Source organism: Podarcis raffonei, chromosome 7 (assembly GCF_027172205.1).
Source record: "Podarcis raffonei isolate rPodRaf1 chromosome 7, rPodRaf1.pri, whole genome shotgun sequence".
NCBI classification, from domain to species: Eukaryota; Metazoa; Chordata; class Lepidosauria; order Squamata; family Lacertidae; genus Podarcis; species Podarcis raffonei.
The window spans coordinates 86,841,655-86,868,371 of NC_070608.1; the positions used below are offsets into that span (position 1 = coordinate 86,841,655).

The following is a 26,717-nucleotide window of genomic DNA, read 5'->3' on the forward strand; positions in this document are numbered from 1 at the left end:
TTTTTCCCCTGCACCTCCTTTGGACTGCTTTAGTGAGGTGGGCTGAGCTGCTTGTCTGGCAAGAGAGGATCATGGCAGCGCACAGCTTCTGCCAAAGGAACAGTGCAGGGGTCTCCCTTGGCACATGGTATTTGGACCAGGAGCATCCTTGTTGCTAGGGGAAGGCGATCAGTTGAGACAGGCCAGCTAATCTCCTTAGTAGCCAGAGAGCTGCAGAGAGCGAAAAGGAGATTAATGGGAAATGGATGGCACAAAAGCCCTGGGGGTGCTAATCACATCAAGGCAGCAGAATAGCCCAGTAGCTGGACCCATTAAAAGCTTCTGGGAGCCTGCCAGGAAGCCCCCCACCCCCACTGCAACATGTGTGTGAGAGGGTGGGGGGAGTGGGGGGGCTGCCTTTCAGAGGAATTCCTCCCAAGCCTGTCTTTAGGGATGGACAGACTAATCAATCTGTTATTTTATTGCATTTTGCTTTTCTTTTTTTATCGCAAATCATGTGCTGTTTTAGTGTGTGTGTGAATTAGGTCAGTTTCCTTTAAAATGGTGACCAGAGAAAAGGCTCCTCCATCCCTGCCTGCCTTGCTGTTGCGGAGGCAGGGGAGGCCTGAGCCATTCCTCAGCCCTGTAGTGGAATAACTGGAATGAAGCAAGGAGAGCTGCGATGGGGAGTTACATCTCAGTTTTTGTGCTGATAAAGAAGGAATTTATTTCCGCTTATTTGTTGAATAGAAAGCATGATTGCTGAGGGCCAAACCAAACGTGCTTGCCAATTCAGTTAAGAAGCTTGGGGGGGGGGAGCACATGAGTGACTAAAGGAAAACCTGTCCCTTCCCTAGCTTGACCTTCTCAGAGTTTGCTGCTTTGAGACATTTTCTTCCTGCATTCTCACTTTGATTATCAGAGGTGAGTTATTAAAGCAGTGAGGTAAGGCAGGGGAGGAGTGGTTTTTCTCATCTCCCCCCTCTTTTTAACGTAAAAGTTAACACTAACACAAACCGGCAGGTATGGTTCTGAATCTAATGTACAGCAGAATTGTTTTTGGGATTACAGCTCTACATGGTGTGAGTGCCCAGTTTAATATTTCCCCATGTCATAAAAAGAACTTACTCCCCATGTCAGTTAGAAATCACTTTGAGAAGCATTTTAGTGTAGCTTTCTCCTTGACATGTCAATTTCCCACATGTATAAAGTTCTTTTTGTTTGTTTGTTTACAAGGGAGTGCATTCAAATATACATTCCATCCTTTCTCCAATACCTGCAACCCTGAGCCAGAAAATATTTCACCGTGCACTATTTGATGGGAGCCTGGTGGGTGATCTTCCCATGCTCTCCTTGTACAGGTGTCTTGGGAAGCGGTATTCACCTGATGCACACTGTGGGAGGGCTTGGTAGATGGTGTCATCTTTTGCACCTGTAAGAATATAAAGGCATTATGAGTCACCTTTTCTTTTTTCTTTTTCTTTTTGCACTTTGCAGAGGGCGATGAAACAGGAGTTATGGACAGTCTAATGGAGGCCTTGCAATCAGGAGCAGCCTTCCGTAGGAAAAGAGGACCACGCCAAGGTATGTTCTGTTTGGCCCAGAATTCTGATCCTCTTGTTGATCAAACCTGAATTGTATGGAAGAAAGATGAAACTTCAGTCATGCCTAGAAGGAGTTTAACTCACCAAGCACACGTTTGTGGCATAATGGCAGCTCACAGTTTCCTGTCTTTGCCATTCTGCTGACAATGTAAGAGCCAATTTGATTTTTAAAAAATAGTGTTAGTCTTCAATCTGGCAGCTAAAAAATCCTTTGCTTATCTTTGAAGTTCAGTGAGTGACCTTGGACCAATGTTCAGTATTGGATGTTGGTTTGTATTTATTTACAACCTTATGAAGCATTTTTGTAGCGGGTACAATTGAGACCAGCTTCTTCACTTCAGAGTGGGTATTTGAGATTCGGGGAAAGACTAGACTTCTCTAACTCACCCATCATACTTGATGGGTTTCACAGCTCTTGAATGCATACCTGTGGCAATGATTTGGTAATTAATCTGCTTATAGATGCCTTTATGCCTGAAGTGGTAAGATGTTCTATGAAAAGAACGTTTGGCAAAAGGATGCTTGCTGTGTTTCCATGCCAGGACTGTTCATTTGTCTTGAACTCCTTTTCCGTGCCTGACTGTTGCTTCCTCTTAATAGCCAGATGGTCTACAAGCCAAAGGTACACCTTGCAGCTTCCTGGATTCTATAAGCCCTGAGAAAAATCTGGAGCACTTTTATTTGGTTGACCCTATGGAGGAAAGGACATGTAACATGGGGCAATGTGTTAAAGAGCTCTTATTTAGCATCACAAGTACAGTGAGCAGCTCAAGTTGACTAAAATATGCAGTAATTACAAGATGAAGTCAATAGTCCCAACACTATTTAAGCTATTATGCACTCCCTGGTTCTTGTGGTTCAATTTGACATTCAGTGTAGAGACAATTTAAAAAGAAAGTTTGGATGACTTCACCACTTTTTCCTTTTAAGTCTCTCTCATTACTACAAGAAGCCTCTGGGAGAGCTCATGTCCAGAAGGGCTGATTTTCACATGATTTCTGACAAGAAAAACCACAATTTGCTGATTCAGACAAAGCCTCTTGGTGCAGTATTATATTTAATGCCCCATGAATATACAAGATAACAAGATTGTTCATGCTTTTCTGTAAAATGAAAGGTCTTCCTTCATGATAAATAACTTTCTCTCTGTGTCTGTGTGTGTATGTGTAGACATTTTAAAGAATTTAGTTACAGGAAAAACATGAAATAAGTGTAATCAATGTGTGTAATAAAAATGTCCTTTCACTGATACTTTATATGTACAGATACACACACACACACAAAAATATACATATGTCTTTCCATTAACTGATCATTGGAATGTTATATTTAATTTAATAATGTGAAGTAAGAATTTGATAATATGCAGGTCTTTAGAAATTGATCAATTTAAGTGCTAAGTAATTTTGTTAAATATATTAAAGCATGTTAGTTTCAAATTCTTATGGCATTCTGAGGTTAGAAATGGTTATGTATTTGAATAGTAATTTTCTGAAGAAGCAGACATTGCAAAACCCTATGAGTTAGGCACTAAATAGAAATAGTTCTGCATCAGTCGTTCCTCAGTTTCACTTTGATGCAGCCAAACTCACCTGAGGAGTTGTAGATAACTTGCAGAAAGTCAGTCAAAGCAACCCAGAGCAGGTAACGGAACAAAAATGACTTATTTTGTTACAACCTGCTGCATCATAGATAATTAAGCTGAAATACTAAGATATAAACTGCAGTACTAAGGTTTAAGCTTTTTTGTCACCTTTTGGGCCATTGGGATCAAGTAGATGGTGCTTCACAGAGCAAGAGAGTCTTCACAATGATCTGCCTTTGCATTATGGCAGGGAGGAAAGGAAAAGAATCCTAAGGCAGGGAAACGTTGAATGAGCTGGTCTTTTGAATAGGTAGGGCAGAGTTTGGCCTGTTTCACATGCCACAGTAAGCCAAAGTAGTCATCTGTATTCAAGGTTTATCCTGTAGTTAGAAACTGTGGTTGCAGTTGGGGAACCTTCACTATGATCCCTGGTTTGGACAACATGCCATGTCAAACCTTGGTTTAGCTGCTGGCCTGTGCTGAGCCTTGGGGAGGAGCAAAGCAGCCACAGTCTCCTTCTTGGGATAGCAGGAGCTGCAATAAGCCTGCCACAATCACTTTATTAGAGTGTTTTAAGGCGGGTGGCGCTGTGGTCTAAACCACTGAGCCTTGGGCTTGCCAATGGAAAGGTCAGCAGTTCGAGCCCCCGTGACGGGGTGAGCTCCCGTTGTTCGGTCCCAGCTCCTGCCAACCTAGCAGTTTGAAAGCACACACACACACACACACACACACACACACACACACACACACAGTGCAAGTAGATAAATAGGTACTGCTCTGGCGGGAAGGTAAATGGCGTTTCTGTGTGCTGTTCTGGTTTCGGTGTTCTGTTGCACCAGAAGCGGCTTAGTCATGCTGGCCACATGACCCGGAAAAACTGTATTCGGACAAACGCCAGCTCCCTTGGCCTGTAAAGGGAGATGAGCGCCGCAACCCCAGAGTCGTCTGCGACTGGACTTAACTGTCAGGGGTCCTTTACCTTTAAGGGCTTTTTAGGGTTAGGGTTGGGCTCAAGTTGCTCTGCACTTTTTCAGCAGTCTTAAGGAGAGAGCTAAGTCAGCAGGCAGGGCATGATCTCTCAGCAGCAACCAACCTTTAAGAGGGGCCCATGTGTTGAACAGAGCAAGGGTTGAAGATCCATGCAGTACTGGTTCAATTCTCACAATATACCAATCTGCGATTTAAAAAGCTTAAATTTGGGTTGGTGTGATGTCTGAATGGAGCCACTGTTCATTCACTGCTGAGTATTATTTGAAATTCCAGCCAGTTTCTGTGTTGCTCCATTCTGCAGATGTGCCACATATTTCTGTCTGTACAAATAATAAAAATGGAGAAATGTTATTGTGCTACAGATGGCACTGCAAAAGACAGTGTGACAGCTTACCCAGGTGAGCCGTGGAGGGACAACCGGAACATGCTGCCCTCCACCCCTGTGCACACATTGGCCCTGCTCCGCTGGCTCCTCTAACTGCCAGCCCTGGGGCCCTTACTGCAGAGATATAGATGGCCAGTCTGGACAGTTTGGGGACCTTAGGCTTCTCCAGCTGCCACTGATTAGGATTAAGAGTCAACCTTGCAGGAGGAGGAGCTAGGAAAGATGGAAGGTAACCACCCACGCCAGTTAGGATGAAGAGTCTGTGCAGATAAATGGTGGTTGCAGCGTCAGATGCCCAGGCCACTTGGCAGTCTCTTCTGGCCTCTTCGCTGTGTTGCTTCTTCCTCTCAGCCAATTTCAACCTGGCAAAAGGCACTTCTAGGTGCCGAGGTCCCTTGGGCCTGTAGTGACAAAGATGTATAGGAGTAACCCCAAACTGATTCTGATTTCTCCAAAGCTACTTCTCTTTTCTTCTTCAGCCCAGTGGTGAGACTTGATTTCCAGGTTCGTGTATGCTCAGAGCTATGAAATTAATGGGAACCATCTAAATAAGGTAGAGCAGAGATGTACTGCTGATCTCTCCAAAGGGTTTTGCTACTCTTTCACTGGAATCATCTACTGCTAACATTATGTGCCCTCAAAGAGAAATTGAGACAGCCCCTCCTCATAAAGATTTGGGGGCAGGGAGGGATGCGACATCCTATCACTGCCACAGAGTAACTGCTTCTCAACACAATTGGCTCTGATCTTTGACTTTGCTTTCGCTGACAAGCAGCTGTCGCTATTCAGTGGCACTGGCATATTCATGCTAGGATGTGAAGGAATGAAAAAGCGAATAGCCCTTTGTGGGCTCCACTGAATAGCTTAAGTAGTTATTGTGGGATAAGTCAGCAGGGATATTGTTCCTGCTAGTTCATTAAGAAAGGCCTGCCAGTTGCTGCCGTCTGCAGGGAGGGGAATGCACAATAGCCTTGTGTCTGTCCCCATGCAGCTTGCCTCAGGGATAGTCCTACAGTCATGGTTCCAGCCTGATTTCTGAATCAGCCCTTCTGATTTTGATTACTCATCTTGTCATTGACGTCCACAGCCCTGACATCCTGCAGACCATCTGCTGTTGTGGTGATGGAGTTCAGATAACGAGGTCATTCCACTTCCTTGATCCAGCTCCTTTTGTTCAGTCTCCATCTGAAATAAAAACCATAACACCAGAAGCTCCATCCACATGTTTTAGACCTAGTTATTTCTAAGACAGGTGGTGAATCTGGTCTGTAATAGCACTTACGGTTGTAGGTGAGCGCTCCCAAGATGGAGTGCTCCATACAAAGGGGAGGAATCCCTTCACATAGAAATGTTAGGGAGAAGAGCATTTGTTCATAGAAGCCCCTCTGCCCTGCAGTCTGAAGTGGTACAGCTTGGGTATTAATTTTTAACCTCTGAGAACTAAAGCACTATGTAATGGTTCTGTGCTGACTTTGTTGCAGGGGGGAAATGACTTTATCACCTGCTTTGTTCACATGCTTTGGCAGTCAGTATGGCACAAGCTCACGCTTTTGAATTGTGGGTCTCTGGCTGTCCCCCTGCTCCTCATATGGATGGAAGAATTAGGGACCGGTGAGCTGCGTAAGCCTGAACTGATCAAACATACGCAAGGCCCTGTCTCTTGCAGTATCTTATGGGTCATAAGCCCACTGTAAATAGATACAGAGCCCAGGTACTCTGGAATTGTGCAGAGGGGTTTCCTGTTGCCTCTGTTCTCTTGTGGGGAAGGCAGTCAGAGCTTTGGAGCATCCTGAACAGGTAACCTGATGGGCGCTTTTTTTATTTCCTCGCAGCAAACTCTGTCCTGTCCCTTTGTGAGGTGGAGGAACACACACCTGAGCGGGTAACCCATGGGCATGTGGATGTTCTTTCCTCCCACTCCCCTCCATTTGTGTGTGACGTCCTCGTGTGCTGCAGGCAGGAAGTTTGGAAGAGGAGATTGGCGTTCAGGCAGCCTCCCACGCTGGGTTCAGCAGTCTGCCCAGAACTGATTGTCTTTGGGCTTCCGAATGGGTCACCTTGAGTACATGTGGCTCACTATAGTTGGTCCCTTTGAAGTGTGGATCCTTCCTCACTTCTGTCTTGGAGCATGGGCCTGCCCTGCCCAGGACAACCTTCCTGGTTCTCCTGGCTCCTTCCGAGGCTGTTTCCTTGCTGTCTTTCTCCTCACCCTCCTCCCTCCTTGTCGGCATGTGCAGTGTTCCCAACTCCAGTACTGCAGTGATCCATCATCCAGGCAATGCAGCTGGCTGACACCTCTACGTATTCCTTTTTGTCTTTATTGCTTCGTATATTTACAACCCTAAGCTCTACGGCTATAAGGAAGCATTTCTCAGGGTTTGTCCTTCAAGGATAGTCCTAGTACAACTTGGTAGGCAGGCACAAGCAGATGACAAGGAGCATTTTCTTTGCCTTTAGAATTGTCGTTCTTCTGCCAGTTGCATGTTCCCTTTGCATGATGTTCAGGTGTTTGCTCTAGATGCGAGACCAGAAGTGTGCCCTCTCTTTCCGCGTCTGGTGAACTGAACTCTCCATGGAACTGCAGCATCTCAGATCAGCAACCAGAGCTGCCACTTGGTTCTCCCATGGTTGTCTTCGCTTCTGCATTCTTCTTCCCAAACCCTGGAGTTTTCTCTACACTTCTGTTAGTGATCAGGTTTATGGGCACACTCATGTGGTACAGTGCCATAATGTAAAAGTGTGTGTATGTTGCACAAGTTATGATCTGTGTGTTGAATGTTTGTTTGCCTGTCTTGGCAGGCCAAAAGTGACCCCTCCAGCTTCCCAGATCCTCCTTAACCTTCTCTATGACTGATCCTCCAGCCATGGTCCCTCATGATGCTTAGGGTTTGTGATCTGTATGATCTCCAGTTTCAAGAGGTATCTTCACAGCTTAAGAGCTGCTTTGGTATCATACCCCAAACCTGGGGTGCCCGTACCTTTCTTTGCAGCAGGAAGGCAGTATTGATTTCTTGTGACTGTAATAGGTTCAGGCATGGGACATTCTCTGTTAATTGTCCTTGTCAGAACTGCAGGTGGAGCAGAGGGAAGAGGGTTTGATTTCGTTGACCAAAACCTCTTAGGGGTCAGCCTGCATGGCAACAGATACCAAAAATCCAGACAAGAGGCAATAACCTACAGGGCGAGAGTATACTGATATTATCAGGCGGTTGAAATGTGATGATATGAGCTAGAAGCTATCCATATTTATAGCTTGGAAGACATCCTCTTCTCTACACAGTCTGTGCCAAAACATGTGTCTCAGGAGTGTCTCTTCTGAAACAGGTGATTGTGCCCCTTCCTAGAAGTAGCGTGTTCTAGGAGACAGTCCTACCAAGTGGTTTGTGTTGTACAGAACTGTGTGTATACACAAGTGTTTTGTCTCTTCGGAAGACAGTCATTAGCAAAAAGGCTTCATCTCAGAAAACACTCTTGAGCTGTTTTTCTCTGAGAACCACATTTGCAGAATCAGTTTGCCATATCCCTTTTTCAGCTATATAAGCCCTTGTAAATAAAATAGGACAAAATGGTGTCATTCACTAGAGCCCTTTCTCTAGTCCACAAAGCCAGAAGTCTTGGTTTTTGTGAAGATTGGGTCAGTTCTTACTCATTTTCCAGGCCAATAATTCCAAAACATCAAAGTGCTTGAATATATATAGTTTTATCGTTTTCAGGTACAAGAATGTTTTCAGCTGGCGCTGGAAAGAGTACAGTGGAAACGCCTGCTTGATCTCCCTAGACAGGGAGTTCCCAAGTGCAGGTGCTGCCACACTAAACAATCAAGTTCATTCAGATGCAGAACAGGCACCTGCAGCTGTGCCATTTCTACCAGTGGAAGCGGTCGAGTAGTGATAAACCTTTAAATCCAAGTGCAGTCAACCTACTTGGGGAAGATCTACAGCAGGAGTCCTCAAACTTTTTAAACGGGGGGGCCAGTTCACTGTCCCTCTGACACTGTTGGGGGCCGGACTATAGTTTGAAAAAAATATGAACGAATTCCTATGCACACTGCACATATTTTATTTGTAGTGCACAAAAAACAGGAAAAACAATACAATATTTAAAATGAAGAATGATTTTAATCAGCATAAACTTATAAGTATTTCAATGGGAAGTTTGGGCCTGCTCTCTCCTGACCCCACAAACCTGACCCCCTCTCCCAGGTCCCCTTGCATCAGGGCAGCTGGCTTAACAGAGCCTAAGCTACAAGATGGGGTCACTGACAGCTTGAATTTGCACAAGCCACTCTCTCTCTTGGCTTTAGCCGTCACCTCTCCTGTCTGCAATGGGGGGTGGGGTGGGAAATAACACTGGCCTACCTTACAGGGTCGTTGTAAGGATTACATAACCATAATATCATAAGCAAAGCAAAGCTGCTCCTGACAGCAGTCTCCCCAGCACAGAATCCGCTCAGCTCCCTCCAGTGCTTTGCGACCTCCTAATAAAAAAAGGGGAACTCACCCCCCCCAAACAACTGCTTTGCTGGACCCCCACCCACTTCACATAAACACCCGCCTTATAAAAAGTTCAGCCCTTGTCACATCAACACACCCATATATTCTCTCTGGACAACCGCCAGCCTCCTGCAAAAGCCGCATCCCCTTCCCACCAGTTCTGGCTCAGAAAGTAGATTCTCAATATCTCCCTCCCCCCCCAAAAAACCCCCAACACACTTCCGCCTTCCCAAACCTCACCCTACAAAACTAGCATATTCATAGCCGACGGTAGGGGAGATCTCTTGGAAGCGCTATGCCAGGCAAAGGCAAACTCGGCCCTCCAAATGTTTCGGGACCAAAACTCCCATCATCCCTGACCACTGGTCCTGTTAGCTAGGGATGATGGGAGTTGTAGTCCCAAAACATCTGGAGGGCCGAGTTTGCCTTTGCCTGCGCTATGCAATTTGCTTTGCAGCCAAAATCTTTTTTTTTAAAAAAAAAAACCACCCACAGATTTTGAATTAAAGCCGCTGCCGTTTAAAAGCACCTCGTGTTTGAGACCTGTATTCTCTGACAACTTACAAAAAAGCACATTTTAACAAAGCCACCTTCTCTTCCTGCCCACCTTCCCCATGATCTAACCATGATCTTTGCCCAGCAAGCCCCACATGGAGGAGGAGTTTCGTAACTGGGATTGAGAATGGAGAAGGAAGGAGCAGAGGGAGGTCATCTTCCCTGAGTTGGACTGGGCTCCGCAGGCGCCTCCTCCTGTGCCTCCGCCCTACGGGGTCTGGGCCGAGTTCTTTGCTGCAGCTGGCTGAGATCCAGGGAGACCCATTAGACAGCAGCAGGTTCTGCAGTTGCTGGCTGGGCCGGGTTCAGGACCCTGGCAGGCTGGATGTGGCCTGGCCTGCGGGCCATAGTTTGAGGACCCCTGGTCTACAGTCTTTTTTTTTTCAGCCTACAGTTGTTGTCTGTGCTTTCAACAACTACTGTTTAGTGAATTAGCACTGTTAATTAAATAATTATCACTGACTGGGTACCTTCTGCATTTCATTCCACTCTGACCTCACTGTTTCAACGCCTCCCCGTGCCCCAATACATAAATATCCTTGTAGCTGAGGATAGCAGACGTCTGATGAAGTGAGCTGCAGTCCACAGCAGCTTGAGCTGTAATAACTTTGTTAATTTTGAAGGTGGTTTTGCTGCAACAGAGTGGAAACAGCTGCCCCTCTGGAAATGGCTGCACTGGCGTCACGTTGCTCACATCCTTACTGTTGGGGTTGATTGAAAGGATTATGTGGAGGCTTGGGTGGTAAATTTCAGTGCTTCATGTCTCCTTTTCTTCCGAGCAACACCTACCAAAGTGCAGCAGCTTGTTCTTCTGCTTTGGACTTCCTTTGGGAGTTTTAACTTTGTCTCTCTTCCTCCCCTCATCTCTCTACCCACCTCAGCAAACAGAAAAGTTGGCTGTGCCGTCACTTCATTGCTAGCCTCGGAGTTGACAAAGGAAGATGCTCTGGGTTCAAGCAAGCAAAACAAGAAGCTAAAGAAGGACAAAGATGGAGAAGCCGAAGCCCCCAGTGGAGATACTCCAGATGAAACTTTCACAGAGGGGAACAGCCGCCAGAGCTAGAGCCCAGGCTAGGACTAAAGCCTGCGGCAGGAGAGAGACACACATGGCAGAGGAATTAAAAAACACTGAGTCACTTTGCAGTCTTTGATTTTACTTTTCACGGGCATGAGACGAGGAGACAAATAATGTAATCACTTCTGCCTTGCCCCCTTCTAGGGCTGTTTTACAACTTCTTTCAAGCCTTTTTATACCATAGTACAGGACATTTCATCTTGAATCTGCCACCTGCCTTTCTCAAAATCAGAACTACAGAGCTTTCTGCTGAGCATGCACCATAGTTTTGAGCAAAGATGAGAGCTGCTGCAGTGTTGGCTCCCACACCTGCAGGCAGGGTGGGGAGGACCATGCCATTGGGTAGCAAGGGTAATTCAAAATGGAACCCGCGGGCCCCACTTCCTTGTCGAGCATGGGTGACGGGAAGCAAGGTCACAATTTAATGTCCCAGCCTCGTGCTGCCTTCCCAGTGCCAACTAAGCATCAAATGTTGCTGAGGGACGCAAAAGGCCTCGAGGGCCGTTTGTTGGACCCCGCTGTTCCCTGGTTTCTCTCCTCTCTTGAGTTGTCCTGTACAAAAGGTATCAAAAGGCTTAAAATGTCTCCACAGGCTTTCTTCTCTGAGACAAGCAGCATCAAGCATCTGGCATAGGGTTGTGGTTGGCCAGTTGGAGAGGGCAGGGCAAGGTCAGAAGAACTCTAGGCCCGCCTCTTCCTCTCTAGTCAGTTCTTCTGACCTTGTCCTGCCCTCTCCAACTGACCAGCCACAACCCTTTGCCAGATGTTTGACGCTGCTTGTCTTCATACTCAGATAAGAATTCCTGTAGAGACATTTTAGTGTTTTAGGCATGTAGGCACCAACTGGTGGCTTAACCTGGCCTGGTCTTACAGAAATCTTCCATCTTCCCCCTGTAGGGACAGGTGATCAAAACTGCAGCAGCACAGGGCAAGACTCAGTCCTCTCCCCTTGAAATCTAGTTGCCTGAATGGGGGGTTTGATGTAGAGCAGGTACCATACCACCACAGCATCACATTTGCTTGCTGGCGCCTTGGTCACCCTTTCCCAAAGGGGGCAGAACTTAGAAGGCTGTGTTTTCTAGGGGTGCTCAGGGAAAAGCAAAGCAATAGGATGCTTCCCAGCATGGAGGGGTCATTTTGTCTGCTGCAGACTGCCAACCTACTTTTTATTGTAGTTTTTGTTTTATTTCATAAGTAAAAAAAAAAAAGTAATTCACAGTGCTTAAGTTATATTTCAGAAGTGTAAAAATTATAATTGATAGAATATTTGGTGTTTTTTTCTGGAGAGGGGATATAATAATTATTTTGCTCAAAAGTTTTAATAAAAAAAAGTTATTTGCTCCCTGTGTCCCTTTTATTTAATTAGGCAATACAGTGGGCCCATTATATGTCATTATCTTTCCAGAACAGGAGCCCAAAATATCCAATATCCAATATAATTTGATTGATTGATCTGTTCATGATGATGCTAAGTCTCCTTTGGGAAGGTCAGTTCAGATAAACCACCTCACATGTTCAGAAAACTGGAGGGAGACACGGGGAGGCTAGCCTTCCAAACAAAACAGCCATCACCCATGCACATGAAAAGTATTCCGCACCCCAATTCCTGCATGTGTAGCGCCCCACACAGTGGAGATCCTGATTGGTCCAGGATCCTTGTTGCACAGTGGTGGTTAGGAGTGTGACCACCAGACTCTGCAGCCCTGGCTTCCCCATCAGTGTCTGAGGTGCACTTGTGTGAACACCGTTAGGCAGCCCATTTGTTCATCTAAGCAGGCGCCCTAGATTCTAGCTCTGCATACAGACCCTTTTCCATCAAATCCACAACCTTGTATAGTTTCACCGTAGCTATATGATGGAAAACAACAGAAAATGTACAATCAGCAGTTTAGTTTTAAGGTAGGAGCACTGAATGGAAAATTCAGTGTCTCCATTGCACTGCATGGGAGAAAGGCACCACTTTTAAAAAGTAATACGTAAAGGGCTAAAGTGGGGCCATCTCCTTGGAAAACTGTTGCTCATTTGGGGGGGGCGGTAGCGTTCTCCTCTCTCCCACCCTTGGGTAAGCCAATAGACACTGGTTTCTCCATTGATCTGCATGGGATGAAAGAAAGGTTCATCTCCCAAACTAAGTGGCAAAACCCATTCCCACCCAGGACCCTGGTGCAATAGAACCCTTGCTGGAGATGGGGTGGGCTTTTGCCCTTTGCTGGCTGTTTTTGGAATGCTTTTTTCTCCCACCCCACCCCCGGCAAATAAATGGAGACACCACTGCTCTTTAAAAACATTTAGGTGGTATTGCACAATTGTATGTACAGACAGAAAAGTGTACTGGCCACTACAGTTGTACCAGTGGCATAGGAAGGGGTGTGCGGTGGGTGTGGGTCATCCTGGGTTTCATCACTGAGCGGGGTGACAAAATGGCAAAAACATGTGACCCCACGTAATTCTGTTGAGTTCAGACGCATAGCTGGGGGGGCACACTGGGCGTCACATCGTGGGGGGCAGCACTTACCGCAGGGCCTGGTCTGCAGCGCGCCCAAGCCATGGAAACCAAGGTACCATTGTATTTAGGAGATGGAATAAAAATGAAGGGGTTGGTTAAATGATGCCAACTAGAAAAGTGGTCTGTTGGCTGGCAATGCCTTCACCTGCCCCTGGCAGAAGAGTAGCACCAAGGCTTCCTAGGCAAGCAGAGATTGTGCTTCCCTTCCACTCTAAAGGAAAGTTGAGATGCTTCCAGATGGCAGTTTATTGTAAGATTGCCACTTCTAGTGCATGCAAGTTTATTGCAGCCTCCACGCAAGGCCATTGGCATCAAAAAGCCAGCCTCTATTCTGGTAAGTAAAAAAAAAAAATGCCTGTCAACAGCTCATTTGCAAATAGTGTCCCAGTTTGGGAGCACCCTTGGACTTCCTGTGAACACTGACCGGTTGATGACATGAAGATGCCCCGTGAAAAGGTGAGTGGCCAAAGCAGGGCAATTGCCCACTAAGAACCTTGTCTGGATGTGCCAGGCGAGCAAATACAAAGACATTGGAAAGCCAGGAGTGGCTAAGCTTTTTTTGGTGGGGAGAAGGCAAATTGAAAGTAATGGGGAGCTGGATGAAATCTCATGTATTGCCTGAATAAGTGATCCCAAGAGGCTCCAATGCCTCTCGTTTCAGTGGGCTTTGTGTGCTGGTACAGTGTACTCTTGAGGACTGGGCAGTTATGGAGAGAGATGAGCGGACGTCCTGTTTCTTCTAAATGACTGTTTAAAAACAACACTGTAACATCAAGCAGCAGAGCAAGAATCTCTACAGCTAATCCCAACAGGAGCCGAGGAACAGAACTAAGCGAGCCAAAGCCAGCTCTCTGTTTCTCCATAATTAATTAATATCTGTCCTAGTTTCACTTCTCTCGTTCATGTGAAACTGTTGCTATGTTATAAATATATATGTACTGGGCTCTCTCACAGCACTTCCCTCATTAGTAGATAATTACGTGTGTGTGTGTGTGTGTGTGTAGAGGAGGGGTGGTATTTCCTCCCTCTTGCTATTTCTAAAACCTGAAAATTGGGTTGCCGGGGCCTGTGGCTCTCTTGGTCCAGCTCACAGGCAGAATCAAGGCCTGTTTTCCACGGCCTCAATTCTGACACAAATATAAGGGACCAGGAAATTGCAGGCATCTTCCTTCCCAGCGTGACTTCCTCAGGATTTTAAAATAGATTTTGTCTCCTGTCAGCAAGAGCAAACCCAGGTGCATCCAGAGGAAATGGCTCAGCCTCGGGGGAAACTTGCCGGGAGCAACAGGGAGGCCTGCAGCCAAGAGCCAGCTCTTCTTTTCCGGCGGGATGTTTTTGGTTCCTTTACACAAGCCAGGCCTGTGACCTGCTCTGTGTATCAGATGCCGGAATTGAGGTGGAAGAAGAGCGAATCTCATTGTGGAAACCTAGTGGGGAATGGCAGGCAGCCCCCTTTCCTGGCTGGCGCTGCAGAATTGTCTCTGAATTATTCATCTCTTCTTGCCCTCCTCGAGCAACAGAAGCCTCTGCTCGCTGCAGGATTATAAAAGATGGAGGGAGAGTGAGGAGGCTGACAGGAGCAGACATCCTCACCAAGAGCACAATGGGTCTGGGACTTCTCTGTGCATACGTGGAAAGGCACCAGCAGGGGGCACCCAAGAGTCACAGGCACAGCGTGACCCACTTTCCCCACAGAACGAGCAAAGTTCTGCATGGAGACCGGCTGTTTTCAGATAAATAAAAAATGGACTCCAGAACAAAAGGGTCCTTTAATGAATGGAAGAGAACCAGCAGAAAGCAGAATGGCTTATTCCTCTTGGAATAAGGGGTGGAGGGGGCCGACACAGGAGCTGGAGAAAATGACCAATCTTATACATGCATATCTCTCTCTCTCTGTCTGTCTCTCTGTCTCTCTCTCTCTCTCTCTCTCTCTCTCTCTCTCTCTCACACACACACACACACACACACACACACACACCTCTCCCTTATGTTTCCCCTCCAATATCTCCCTCCCCATGCTGCCCAATCCTGCAGAAACAAGAGACTCCCTGGTTCTCTGTCTCCTTCTATTCCCCAGCTGAGCCTGCTAAAGGAGGGACACATTCTGCAGGGATTTCAGGCACTGACTTCGCCTGGCTCCTCTGCCGGTGGTGGAGGCAGTTGGGTGGGCAGGACTGCTGCAAGGGGGGCACCTTGCTGGTGCCTACTGCCCGAGGTGACTGCTTCACCCCATCGCATGGGTGCAACGGCACAGTCTGGATTCCGTGCCCCCCCATGGCAGACCTCAGGTTCTCAAATCTCAGTGGGACCTTGTGCAATGCCAAATTGGCACCTCCCCCACCTCTCATGCACCATTCCAAATAACAGTTGCCGCGACCCCGAGGCACTGCATCCAGTATGACCGAACTGCTTGCACTTGTGTAAATCCTCCTCTGTGGCCCATAATGCCGAATGATCTCCCGCCTGGGAGGCTGTGGGGCCATTGGCAGCTGCCTTGGGGCTGTGGGACCCCGTGGGCACCTGCCCCCTCCCACTGTCAGAAAAGTAGCAGTGGCCTTTGTTTTGTTTTTTTTAAAAGATATTTATTAAAGTTTTATAAAAAGACAAAAGTTTCAATACGAGAGTACAAGAAAAACAAAAAAGAAAATACACAAAATACAAAAATACATAAAACACAACCAACAAAAAAAAGATAATTAAAAACAAGTCAATTTTTTCAAATTTTTAAATTCTCCTTAACTTGTTTCCCTGACCTCCTCACGCCTCCCTTTTTTGTATTCCCATTCACATAATTAGTTCAGCAAATCCTTACCCTCTTTCTTTAAACTTAACTCAATATCTCTACCATTTGCCCGATAATAAATGTTGGAAATGTAAAGAGTCTGAAGGTACATTCTTTCACCTTTGGTGGACGTGCCCAAGGATAAAGGCTTTCTGGGAAATGATATACAATGAAATGAAAAGGTTATTTAAATATACCATCTTGAAGAAACCAGAGGCCTTTCTTCTGGGCATAGTCGGCCAACAGGTGCTAAAGAAGGATAGAACTTTCTTTATGTATGCTACAACAGCAGCAAGAATACTCATCGCAAAGTATTGGAAATCACAAGATTTACCCACTCTGGAAGAATGGCAGATGAAAGTGATGGACTATATGGAGTTGGCAGAAATGACTGGCAGAATCCGAGACCAGGGAGAAGAGTTGGTGGAAGAAGATTGGAAGAAATTTAAAGACTACTTACAGAAATACTGTAAAATTAATGAATGTTAAAATGATGTTGGACTGGACCTAAGTGGACTTAGTAATAAGATCAGTAAGAATATGTAAAAATGGTTCGATAATTTAAAGTATAAAGATGTAAATTTGTTGAAAAATTGAGTTAAATGTTATTTTTAAAAAAGGGGGTAAGGATTAGCCGAATTAATGATGTGATTGGGAATACAAAAAAGGGAGGTGTGAGGAGGTCAAAGAAACAAGCTAATGAGAATTCTGGAAAATGTGAAAAATTGATTTGTTTTTTTTATTATTTTTCTTTTTGTGTTGTTATGTGTTTTAGTCATTTATTGTTGTATTTTTTGTAATTCCTTTTTGTATGTTTTTCTTTCTGTTATGACTTTTCTGTTTTGTTTCTTAAAAATTTTAATAAATATCTTTAAAAAAAAATAAAAAAATAAACTTAACTCAATATCTCAACATATTATAACTTTATGTTTTCATCCATTATCAATCCATTTTTACATATTCTTATTAACCTTGTTACTAAGGCCGCTTAATTTCAGTCCAACATCATTTTAACATTCATTAATTTTACAATATTTCTGCAAATAGTCTTTAAATTTCTTCTAATCTTCTTCCACCAACTCTTCTCCCTGGTCTCGGATTCTGCCAGTCATTTCTGCCAACTCCATATAGTCCATCACTTTCATCTGCCATTCTTCCAGAGTGGGTAAATCTTGTGATTTCCAATACTTTGCGATGAGTATTCTTGCTGCTGTTGTAGCATACATAAAGAAAGTTCTATCCTTCTTTAGCACCTGTTGGCCGACTATGCCCAGAAGAAAGGCCTCTGGTTTCTTCAAGAAGGTATATTTAAATATCTTTTTCATTTCATTATATATCATCTCCCAGAAAGCCTTAATCTTTGGGCACGTCCACCAAAGGTGAAAGAATGTACCTTCATTTTCCTTACATTTCCAACATTTATTATTGGACAGATGGTAGATTTTTGCTAGCTTGACTGGTGTCATGTACCACCTGTATATCATTTTCATAATATTCTCTCTTAAGGCATTACATGCCGTAAATTTCATACCAGTGGTCCACAACTGTTCCCAGTCAGCAAACATAATGTTATGTCCAACATCCTGTGCCCATTTAATCATAGCAGATTAACCGTTTCATCTTGGGTATTCCATTTCAACAGCAAGTTATACATTCTTGAAAGTATCTTTGTTCTAGGATCTAACAATTCTGTTTCCAATTTTGATTTTTCCACCTGGAAGCCAATTTTTTTGTCCAAATTGTAGGCTTCCCTTATTTGATAATAATGAAGCCAGTCTCGCACTTTATCTTTTAGTTTCTCAAAACTCTGCAATTTCAATTTGTCTCGAAGTAGCAGTGGCCTTTGGCAAGGGCTTGCAGAACTTGTGGGAATGTTCAGGGATGCAGGAGAGGATATATTGTTTGATTATATCCTTTCCAACTTGTGTTAACAAGTTCTACAATTTAGCAGAGTAACATTCCCCTTTCTAAACTTGCACAGCGGATGCATTTGCTCAGGCTCGCTAAAGCCTCTAAAATACGTTTCGTTGGTAATTCCCCATTTAGTCCCTCATAAAAAGACAAGACACGACACAGTCTTCTATAAAAGTATAAAAAGAGTTTACTCACACATTCTGTTCACAACTGGATCCCAGAAGGCATACTTAGTTTAGAAAAGTAATATACACCTGGAAACTATCCCATAAGGAGATAGCTCCTTTGTCCTCTCCAAGCCAAGAGAGCATCTTAGGCTAAGCAGATGTTGCTTCTTCAATGAATGTGGTCAGGGAGAGAGAGATGGCTGACCAGTCCTGCTCTTTTGTTACCTGCACAGGTGAGGCCACGCCCACCTCTGGTCACATGCAGAGGAAGTCTGTCCCAGCCTAGGAGAAACAGGAAGTTCTGACTGGCTGGTCCAGACACCCCCTTTTATGTCCACTCTAGGGATGTTGTACTTGACTGCTCTTGTGTTTCACATCCCACAGAACTCATGCACCACCTTGCCACCACTTCTCACTCCTGCTTTCTGTGAGTTTTCACTGGAACCTGGAAGCCATGGCTGTGTGACCCAGGCAAGCAAGCCTTCAGCGGAGGAGAAGTAAAGCTTGGGTGCCTTCCCATTTTGCCTCAGGCAGTGAAATGTCTCCCCTGGGGAAGTGTTGGCCGGGTGGGTGCAGGGTGTGGTGAGCATTTCATAGCATGAGAAGGTGGCGCCTGCAACCCTAAAGGAGGCAGTGGTGCAGCCACTCCTGGCAAAAGCTGGTCCAGGGCCTAACGGATTATAACAGCTATCACCTGGTTGCAAATACAGTGGACACTCGGGTTGTGAACCCGCAGCATCCACAACCCACAGCGCCGGGTCGCGATTCGGCACTTGTGCATGTGCACAAGCGCCGAAACCTAGAAGTAACCCGTTCCGGTATTTCCAGGTTCGGCGCGGTGTGCAACCCAAAACCGCACAACCCAAAGCGTCTGTAACCTGAGGTATGACTGTACCCACTTTTGGGGAAGGGGGATTTAGAGAGTTGTGTCAGAACAACTGCAGACATTCCTGGATGAGGCTGATTATCTGAATCCATTTCAGTTCTGGGCTTCAGGACCAAATCAGCCCTGGTCACCCTAATAAGAAGGCAGTGGGAGGGCAATCCTGGTCAATATCGCACAGTGTCTTTTGATGCCATTGACCATGGTGTCTCTCTGGACTGACTCTGTGCAATAGGTATTGCCGACACTGCGCTCCCACCTGTTCAGGATATGTCTGGAGAGTAGAACTGGGAGAGTGGTCTTTGGGCACATGACTGTTATGCTATGGATTGCCATGGGGCACTGTTTTGTCCCACAATGCCCCCTCTGATTCATTTAAAATATCCCCATTTATTATTAATCTGGTCATATCTCAAAATTTCCAAAGATGGTAGGGACAGGTCTAGTTCATTTACATGATGCGTATGAAGGACAGGAACCCCTTACAGGTACTCCGAAGCTAAGTCGGGAGCAAGGAGAGTTAGCTCACTCCAACAGGCAGTTAAAAGGAGGGTTTCAAAAGCTTTTAAGTGTAACTGCTTCTTCTAAAAAGAATAAATTGTTGTTGTTGTTTATTATATCAAGTAGATGATGACTTTACTGAAACTCGGTGTAGTTTTACTTTGTACCTGAGTAACAATGGACAAACTCTGCGGGACAGCTGTGGTGAGATGTAATTGCTTGAACTTTGTAGTCTGAGAAGGGAAAGGAGGCAAGACGAGGGGCTTTGTTCTTGTGTTACTCTCTGTACACTGTAAAATAAAGGAGAAAGGTGAAATAAGAACATTTTTTAAAAATCAGCTGAGCTTAAATACTAGAAAGATGGAAGCTTTGTAAGTGTTAGGTTCTAGTTCGCTCCCTCTTGATGAGCCTGGGCCACTCATGGATCCAGCCTTCCCACTACGGTGGACGCTCGGGATGCAAACATAGCTGTCAATGTTTCCCTTTTTTAAAGGGAAATTCCCTTATTCTAAATAGGATTCCTCGCAAGAAAAGGGAAAAAGTTGACAGCTATGGATGCAAACGTGATCCATGCAGGATGCACGTTCACAACCCGCAGCGTCCGCAACCTGCAGTGGCGCGTCTGCGCGTGTTGTGATTTGGCGCTTCTGCACATGCGCAACCGCCGAAACCCAGAAGTAACCCGTTCTGGTACTTCTGGGTTTCGGCGGTCCACAACCCGAAGAAACACAACCTGAAGCGCCTGTAACCCGAGGTATGACAGTAGTGCCTTCTGCCAACAGTGAATGTTCCTGAACCAGAATATGCTGACCACAGAGGTACACATGTTGGTAACCACAGTTCGTGTAACATCCTTTATGGAACACACTGTGACTATTGCCAGACTGCAGTGGCCAAACTGCCCACTTCTGAATATAAATTTATTCATAAAAATCTGGATATTTCTCAACCAAAAGAGCAATTCTATTCATTTTACCTGTTCCTTGCAGGAGGAGTGCTTGGTGGGTTGTAGCAGCAAAAAAGCAATGGTGAACTATTTTCCAAAGGACATCAGCCTCCTGTTTCCGCAGTAGCCAGACAACCACCTGTGGGAAACCTGCAAGTTAGGCCCTGAGAGCAAAAGCACTCTCCCCTCAAAATAAGTGAGTTTTGGGTGGAAATGTATTTGTTATTTTCTCTTCAAAATTATCCTTCAAATATTTGTCTTTGTTTTCATGTTGATTGCTATATTTGTTATATGTGAGAAAATCAATTTACATCATTGATAAAAACCATGAAAGTTCCATTTTAGCTGCCAAGAAGACCAACTCCTGTTCACAATAAAGGTAAAAGAGAAAAGAAGGTAAAGAACCCTGGATGACTAAGTCCAGTCAAAGGTGACTATGGGGTGTGGCGCTCATCTCGCTTTCAGGCCAAGGGAGCTGGCGTTTATCCACAGACAGCTTTCCAGGTCATGTGGCCAGCAGGACTAAATCACTTCTGGCGCAACGGGACACCGTGACAGAAGCCAGAGTGAACAGAAACGCTGTTTACCTTCCCGCCACAGTGGTACCTATTTATCTGTTTGCACTGGCGTGCTTTTGAACTGCTAGGTGGGCAGGAGCTGAGACAGAGCACTGGGAGCTCACCCCATCATGGGGATTCGAACCCCTGACCTTCTGATTGGCAAGCCCAAGAGGCTCAGTGGTTTAGACCACAGCGCCACCCGTGTCCTTGTTCACAATAAACCTGGCTTCCTCTTATAATTTCTGGTGCTTGACTCTTCCTTGGCTTTGCCCCTAGAATGCCCATATCAGAAGCCAGAGGGACAATGTCTCCTGTTTCACAGCAGCCCTCGTTTCTTCAGAATCAGTGGCGTAGCGTGGGGGGTGCAGGGGGGGCTGGCCGCACCGGGCGGAACATCGGGGGGGTGCTTGCACTCACAGCTCTCTGCCCCTACTAAAATCCACGGGTTAGGGAGCGCAAATTACTTGCCTTGCCCCGGGTGCTCACAACCCATGCTACGCCACTGTTCAGAATGGATAGTTTTGTTATGTTTTTAATATATAACACTTTATTGGAAGCTTTAAAAGGAATACAGTTGCAGTAAATAATACAAATAAGTCTTCTTCTTCTTTGGCAATCACTCGTAGTCAAGTAAGATTGTATTCCATAAACACAGTTTTAACAATGAGTCCGTAAGTGACTGTGGAGGCCAATTCTGGATCAACACGTCCTTCCACAGTGGGGGCATTGGTTTCTGGGTGGGAGCTGATCATGGTGTGGATTTGCCAAGCGTGCCTTCCTCTTAGCACGTTTCTCCTATGCATCTTGGAGATGATTTATAAATGCAAAGAAGTAGACCATAACCGTCTTATGTCATTCACACATAAGGAAAGCCATAATCCAATTTACAATGATATCTCAGGCATGTGATTCATTGTTAGTGGTCAATATGCATCTTCTCAGTTTGTGAACAGATTCAAACAAGAAAGAAAAGCAAAAACAACAGTTAATGCTGGGCATCGCACAGCCAAATATTTCTAGTGTTTTGGCTTAATTATAACAGGTTTGTATCTCAGCTATTGCAGGTGAGCATCAAACCAAATGGTTGGGATATTCGGAATGAATAACTGAGCATCTTTCTTGCAAAACAAGAAAGGCTTGTTTTGCCTTCATTGTAATTGGGAGAATTGCAGCTGTCAGTGACTCACGGAGCAGATGTTTCATTTCTCGCTGCTTGGGGCCATTCACAAGCCCTGCGCGCACGCGCACGTGGGGAAGTCCTTTCGCCCCTGCTGCTCTCCCCAAATCCAGCCCCGCTTTCCCGGCTGGCTGCCGCCGTCTTCTCCGCCACCAGGGGGCTCTGCGCGCCGTAACGGGCTGAGCAAGGAGCGAGCAAAGCAGGCGGCGACGCGCAGCGGCTGCCCGGGCCGGGAGGCGGCGCGCCTGTGCGCGCACGCAAGGTAGGATGCCCGCCTGCCGCATCGTAAGGAAAACTGGTTCCCCTGGATGGCGACTGAATCGTGTTGCAAAACACAGCCAGTGACCGAGCTCTCCCTCGCCCACGGGCACGCGCGCGCGCGCACAGCGATGCTGGGAAGTCCCGGGGTTTCTGCAAATCCATGGCGCCGGCAGCCAGGCGTGCAAGCAATTCCAGCGGCGGAGAGCGCCTTTATTGCGCAAGGCAGGAAGATGGCTCCGCGGAGGGGCTTCCTCGGGTCCTTCCCGGGCACGCGCTTCTCCCGTTAAGTCGAAGGCAATGGAGCTGCTGCTCCGGGCGGGGCGCGGGGAGCCGTCCTTAACTTCTAAACGGAGATGTGTGGGGTTTTGAGGGATGTTGGACATTTCGCTCTCTGCCTGCCCCCCAAAACCCACTGCAGGGCCAGGTAGTGAAAGCTAGGTTGCGATTATACAATGGTCAAGGCAAGGCACTCCTGCTATGCTCAGAGGCACGGACTTTTTATTACTTGAAAACATGTGAGGTTCCAGAGCAGGGCGCTCCCTCCAGCGTTTATCTCACAAACATGAGGGGCTTTTAAGGCGGTGGTGTTTTAGGGGGAAAGTAACTTATGTGTTTGATTGGTTGCATTATCTTCGGGTAAATGAAATGTTCAAAAAGGACTTTAAAGAGAGGGGATATATAGAAAAAGAATCGAAATTCCAAACAGAGATAATAAATAACGATTTTAAGATAATGTCAAAAATGTATAAAATGCTATTGGAATGGCAAACAAAGGATGAGGAGATTAAGTCGGTTATGATACATTGGGCCAGAGACTTTGGTTATAATATACAACTGGCTGATTGGGGAAAAGTATGGAATGAAAATATGAAATTTACTGCATGTACGGCGTTAAAGGAAAATATTACGAAAATGGTATATAGATGGTACATTACACCGGTTAAGTTACCCCCTCATCCTTTTCTGTTGCAAAGTTCCGTCTCCCAAGAACACACTTTTTGCAGTGGTGAAAGGGTCCGTGGGGTTCCTGCAGTGCTGGCTTTCATAGCAGCTGGCCCTTAGTTGCATGACAGACAGCTGAGCCTCTTGGGCTTCTCCCTGGGGACTATTCCCAGGTGACTCATTCCTGTGTCCAACAAGAAATGCCTTCCATTTTTTTTCCAGCTTCCTCTCAGTGTTTCTGGGCTCCCTTTCCAGATATGTTTTCTTAAAGGCTTTTGTTTCTGTGGCAAGCCTGAAACTGCTCCAGCTTCTTCATTAAAGAGAAAAAGCCAACCATAACACGGCTTGCATTAAAGGTGAGCCACACAGACTGCTTGGATTGCAACCTTCCATTGAAAGAGCTCTGCAGCTCACATAGAACCATCCAATTCCTTGGCAACCTGCCGTGCTAAGGCTCCCAATATATCTCTACAATTAGCCAGCGGAAAAGAAAACGTGAGCCCTTAGCTCTGGGATTTATGAGGAAGAGAGGTCCTCTGGTCATATTCAGAGTGCATTTCCACAAACACTGAGTACTAGTCACAACCCACCTAGGATTGTGGGATTTAAGGCTTCCAGATGGGAAGATGCAAGCTCTACAGAGGCCCTTTTCCCATCACTGGTTGTTTTGCTTTTTTTAAAAAATGAAATAACCACTGTCAGTTTCTCTAAACACTAGTCCCATTTCAGACAGATACTTAGCCCAGTGGTACACTCTGCTCTATATGCCACTGCAGTTATTCTCAGTGGTTGTAACTGCTGTGGACACTGTTTCATGGTTTGGGAAGCAGCATGTATTTTTTTCTTCTCTACTACATGCTGTGGCTCACCCTCTAATTCAAAAGGCTGCTGCTGAGTGGATCTCATCACTTTGCAGCTACACAACATGCCATTAGCCCCTGCTTAGCACAAACCCTTTTTTCCGTGTCCATGGAAGGAAAAAGTGCATTCTGCCAGGTGACCCTGTAAATGTAAAACACACACACACACACTGGCACTTGAACTGGGAATTATCCCCCTGCCCCGTCCCAGTCTACCTGGTACACGGCTGTTTCCCTACATAGAGCCGATCTGTTTCTAGAACAGAACGCAACCTGGTCTCCGTGTCCACAGTGGCTCCCTTTGCTGCAATGCCCTTTCCCCAACTCTTCCCTTCCTCAACTTCAGAATAGAGTTTGTGATCATCTGGAGGTAGCGGAAATAGTGGTGAAGTTTGACATCACTCAGATTTTGCCAACCTCACCTGAGTTGAAATGGATCCTTTGATCTTACGTTTTATCCTTCCCTCGCAGCTTTAAACTGGTGGCATAAGAACTGCTTTCCCATGACTTGCACAACTTCCCATCATAGCCAGGTTACAGGCCACAGGTTGGATCAGAGTCCTGGAGAAATCAATGGGAAAGAATAAATTGGTCGTGACTAACTTTTCACAACAAATTGGGGCTTAAGTCCAACTAATTTTGTCTGGGTGACCTAACCCAGGAGCAGGGAACCTCAGGCCAGGGGGCCACATGCAGCCCCCCCCCACGCCCACCTGACTTTCAGAACTCTTCCCAGAGCACCCCCCCCTTTGGCCTGGCCTGGGTGGGTGTGACCTTGAACTCTGAGCAGGGCCAGGAAGGTACAACAAGGGCCATCTAGTCCAACCCACTGAAATGCAGGAATTACAGCTTAAGAATCCACAACAGATGGACAGCCAACCTCTGCTTTAAAATCTCCAAGGAAGGAGAGCCCACCACCTTCCTTTCTTCCTGATGTTTAGTCAGAATTTCCTTTCTTCAAACTTGAATCCATTGGTTCGGGTCCTACCCTCCAGAGCAGGAGACAACAAGCTTGCAGTTCTTGTTTGTTTGCTAAACTTTCTTTTCTTTTCTTTTTTTTGCACATCCATAATATAGCTCCAGTTTTCCCTTTTGTTAACTAGATCCTTTCAGAATTCAAGGAAATTGCATTGGTTAGTTAATTCAAGGAAATGAAGGTTATTATTAATGAGATGTTGCAGTTGCAGTTCTCATGTTAACAATTTATATATAATATGCTGACACTTAGTCTTATAAAGCTTTCTTCTGCAGATTTCTACAGTAACCCACATAAGTTCAAAATATATAATGTTAAATGTCGAGCCTCAAATGTTGTTCTTAAATGTTTTATATTAGGCATAGGCAAACTCGGCCCTCCAGATGTTTTGGGACTACAACTCCCATCATCCCTGACCACTGGTCCTGTTAGCTAGGGATGATGGGAGTTGTAGGCCAAAAACATCTGGAGGGCTGAGTTTGCCTATGCCTGTTTTACATTGATAAAAACATTTATCGTGAAGTAAAATTCCCTTCTGTAAAGAAAAAAAAAGTTTTAAAATTATTGTTTGGCAGCAATCTTTCTCGATTCAAGATGGCCACCGATCTGTGAGGCAAGGGTGAGGCAGCTGATCTCACCATTTTATAGTTTCATTGTCCTTTTATTGTTTTATTTTATTGTTTTACTGCCCTATTTTATCATTTAATGGTTTTACTTCCTTGTTATCTCGCCAGTCTAATGCAATCTTTCACATCTAGCAAATTTTGCTCATACTTTTGAGAGGTCCATCCCAGCTCAGTTTATTCTCTGCCTTTCCAAGTTTCCAAAATAGCTGCCAGACCTTTGTCCCTATAAATGTCATAGAAGCCTATGATTTCATCTTGTCAAAGAAAATAAAGAAAAATACAAAAAGGAGTACTGAAATATATACCGTATTTTTCGCCCTATAGGACGCACTTTTCCCCCTCCAAAAATGAAGAGGAAATGTGTGTGCATCCTATAGGGCGAATGCAGGCTTTCACTGAAGCCTGGAGAGCGAGAGGGGTCGGTGCGCACCGACCCCTCTCGCTCTCCAGGCTTCAGGAAGCTCTGTGCAACCCTTGGGAGACCGGCGCGACTTCGCGCCAGTCTCCCAAGGGTTGCACAGAGCTGCCTGCATTCCGAAGCCTGGGGCGCGCTGAAGAGTGCGCCCGGACTTTGTGAAGCTCTCCGCAAGCCTGGGAGACCGGCCCGGCTCCCTAGGCTTGCGGATAGCTGGCTGTTCTGGGGGCTGGGGTCGGGGGAAGCTTGGGCTTCCCCCGTGCCAGTCCCGTGCCTGGGGGGGAAATAATTTTTTCCCCTTTATTTCCCCCCCCCAAAAAAAAACTAGGTGCGTCTTATGGGGCGGTGCGCCCTATGGGGCTAAAACTACGGTATATGACTCCCTGGCCTAATTTTACCTTCCAGCTCAAAATTAGGAAATCATGTCTCCATCTTGCATTAGGCATGTTCCTTCTCTGGCAGTTTCCCCATCAAACTCAGTAATACAATGCTTATATTCAGGCAGCTGTGTATAGGATTGCACTGTGATCAGCAG

The 26,717-nt window shown here is 45.8% G+C and overlaps 1 protein-coding gene and 1 long non-coding RNA gene across 6 annotated transcripts in view; one reads left to right on the forward strand and one right to left on the reverse strand.

Annotated features, from left to right (window-relative positions):
• DIAPH1 (diaphanous related formin 1) overlaps positions 1-10,728 on the forward strand; it is an 81,265-nt gene extending 70,537 nt beyond the window's left edge. For 3 of the 4 annotated variants that reach the window (XM_053397341.1, XM_053397342.1, XM_053397344.1), the window contains 2 exons: positions 1,477-1,563; positions 10,473-10,728. In XM_053397341.1, coding sequence (XP_053253316.1) covers positions 1,477-1,563; positions 10,473-10,654 — 269 coding nt within the window. In that variant the 3' untranslated portion in view covers positions 10,655-10,728. Of the gene's footprint in view, positions 1-1,476; positions 1,564-6,375; positions 6,426-10,472 lie in introns of all 4 variants that reach the window. The other variant, XM_053397343.1, reaches the window with a different exon arrangement.
• An 8,788-nt stretch (positions 10,729-19,516) lies between these two features.
• LOC128418017 (uncharacterized) lies at positions 19,517-24,891 on the reverse strand. Of its 2 annotated transcripts, XR_008331645.1 has the most exons (3): positions 24,588-24,891; positions 20,396-20,504; positions 19,517-19,709 (listed from the first exon to the last, which is right to left on the reverse strand). It is a non-coding gene; the product is annotated as an uncharacterized LOC128418017 (long non-coding RNA). The 2 variants fall into 2 exon arrangements; XR_008331644.1 differs by lacking the exon at positions 24,588-24,891 and having other exon boundaries at positions 20,396-21,253.
• Positions 24,892-26,717: the final 1,826 nt, after the last annotated feature.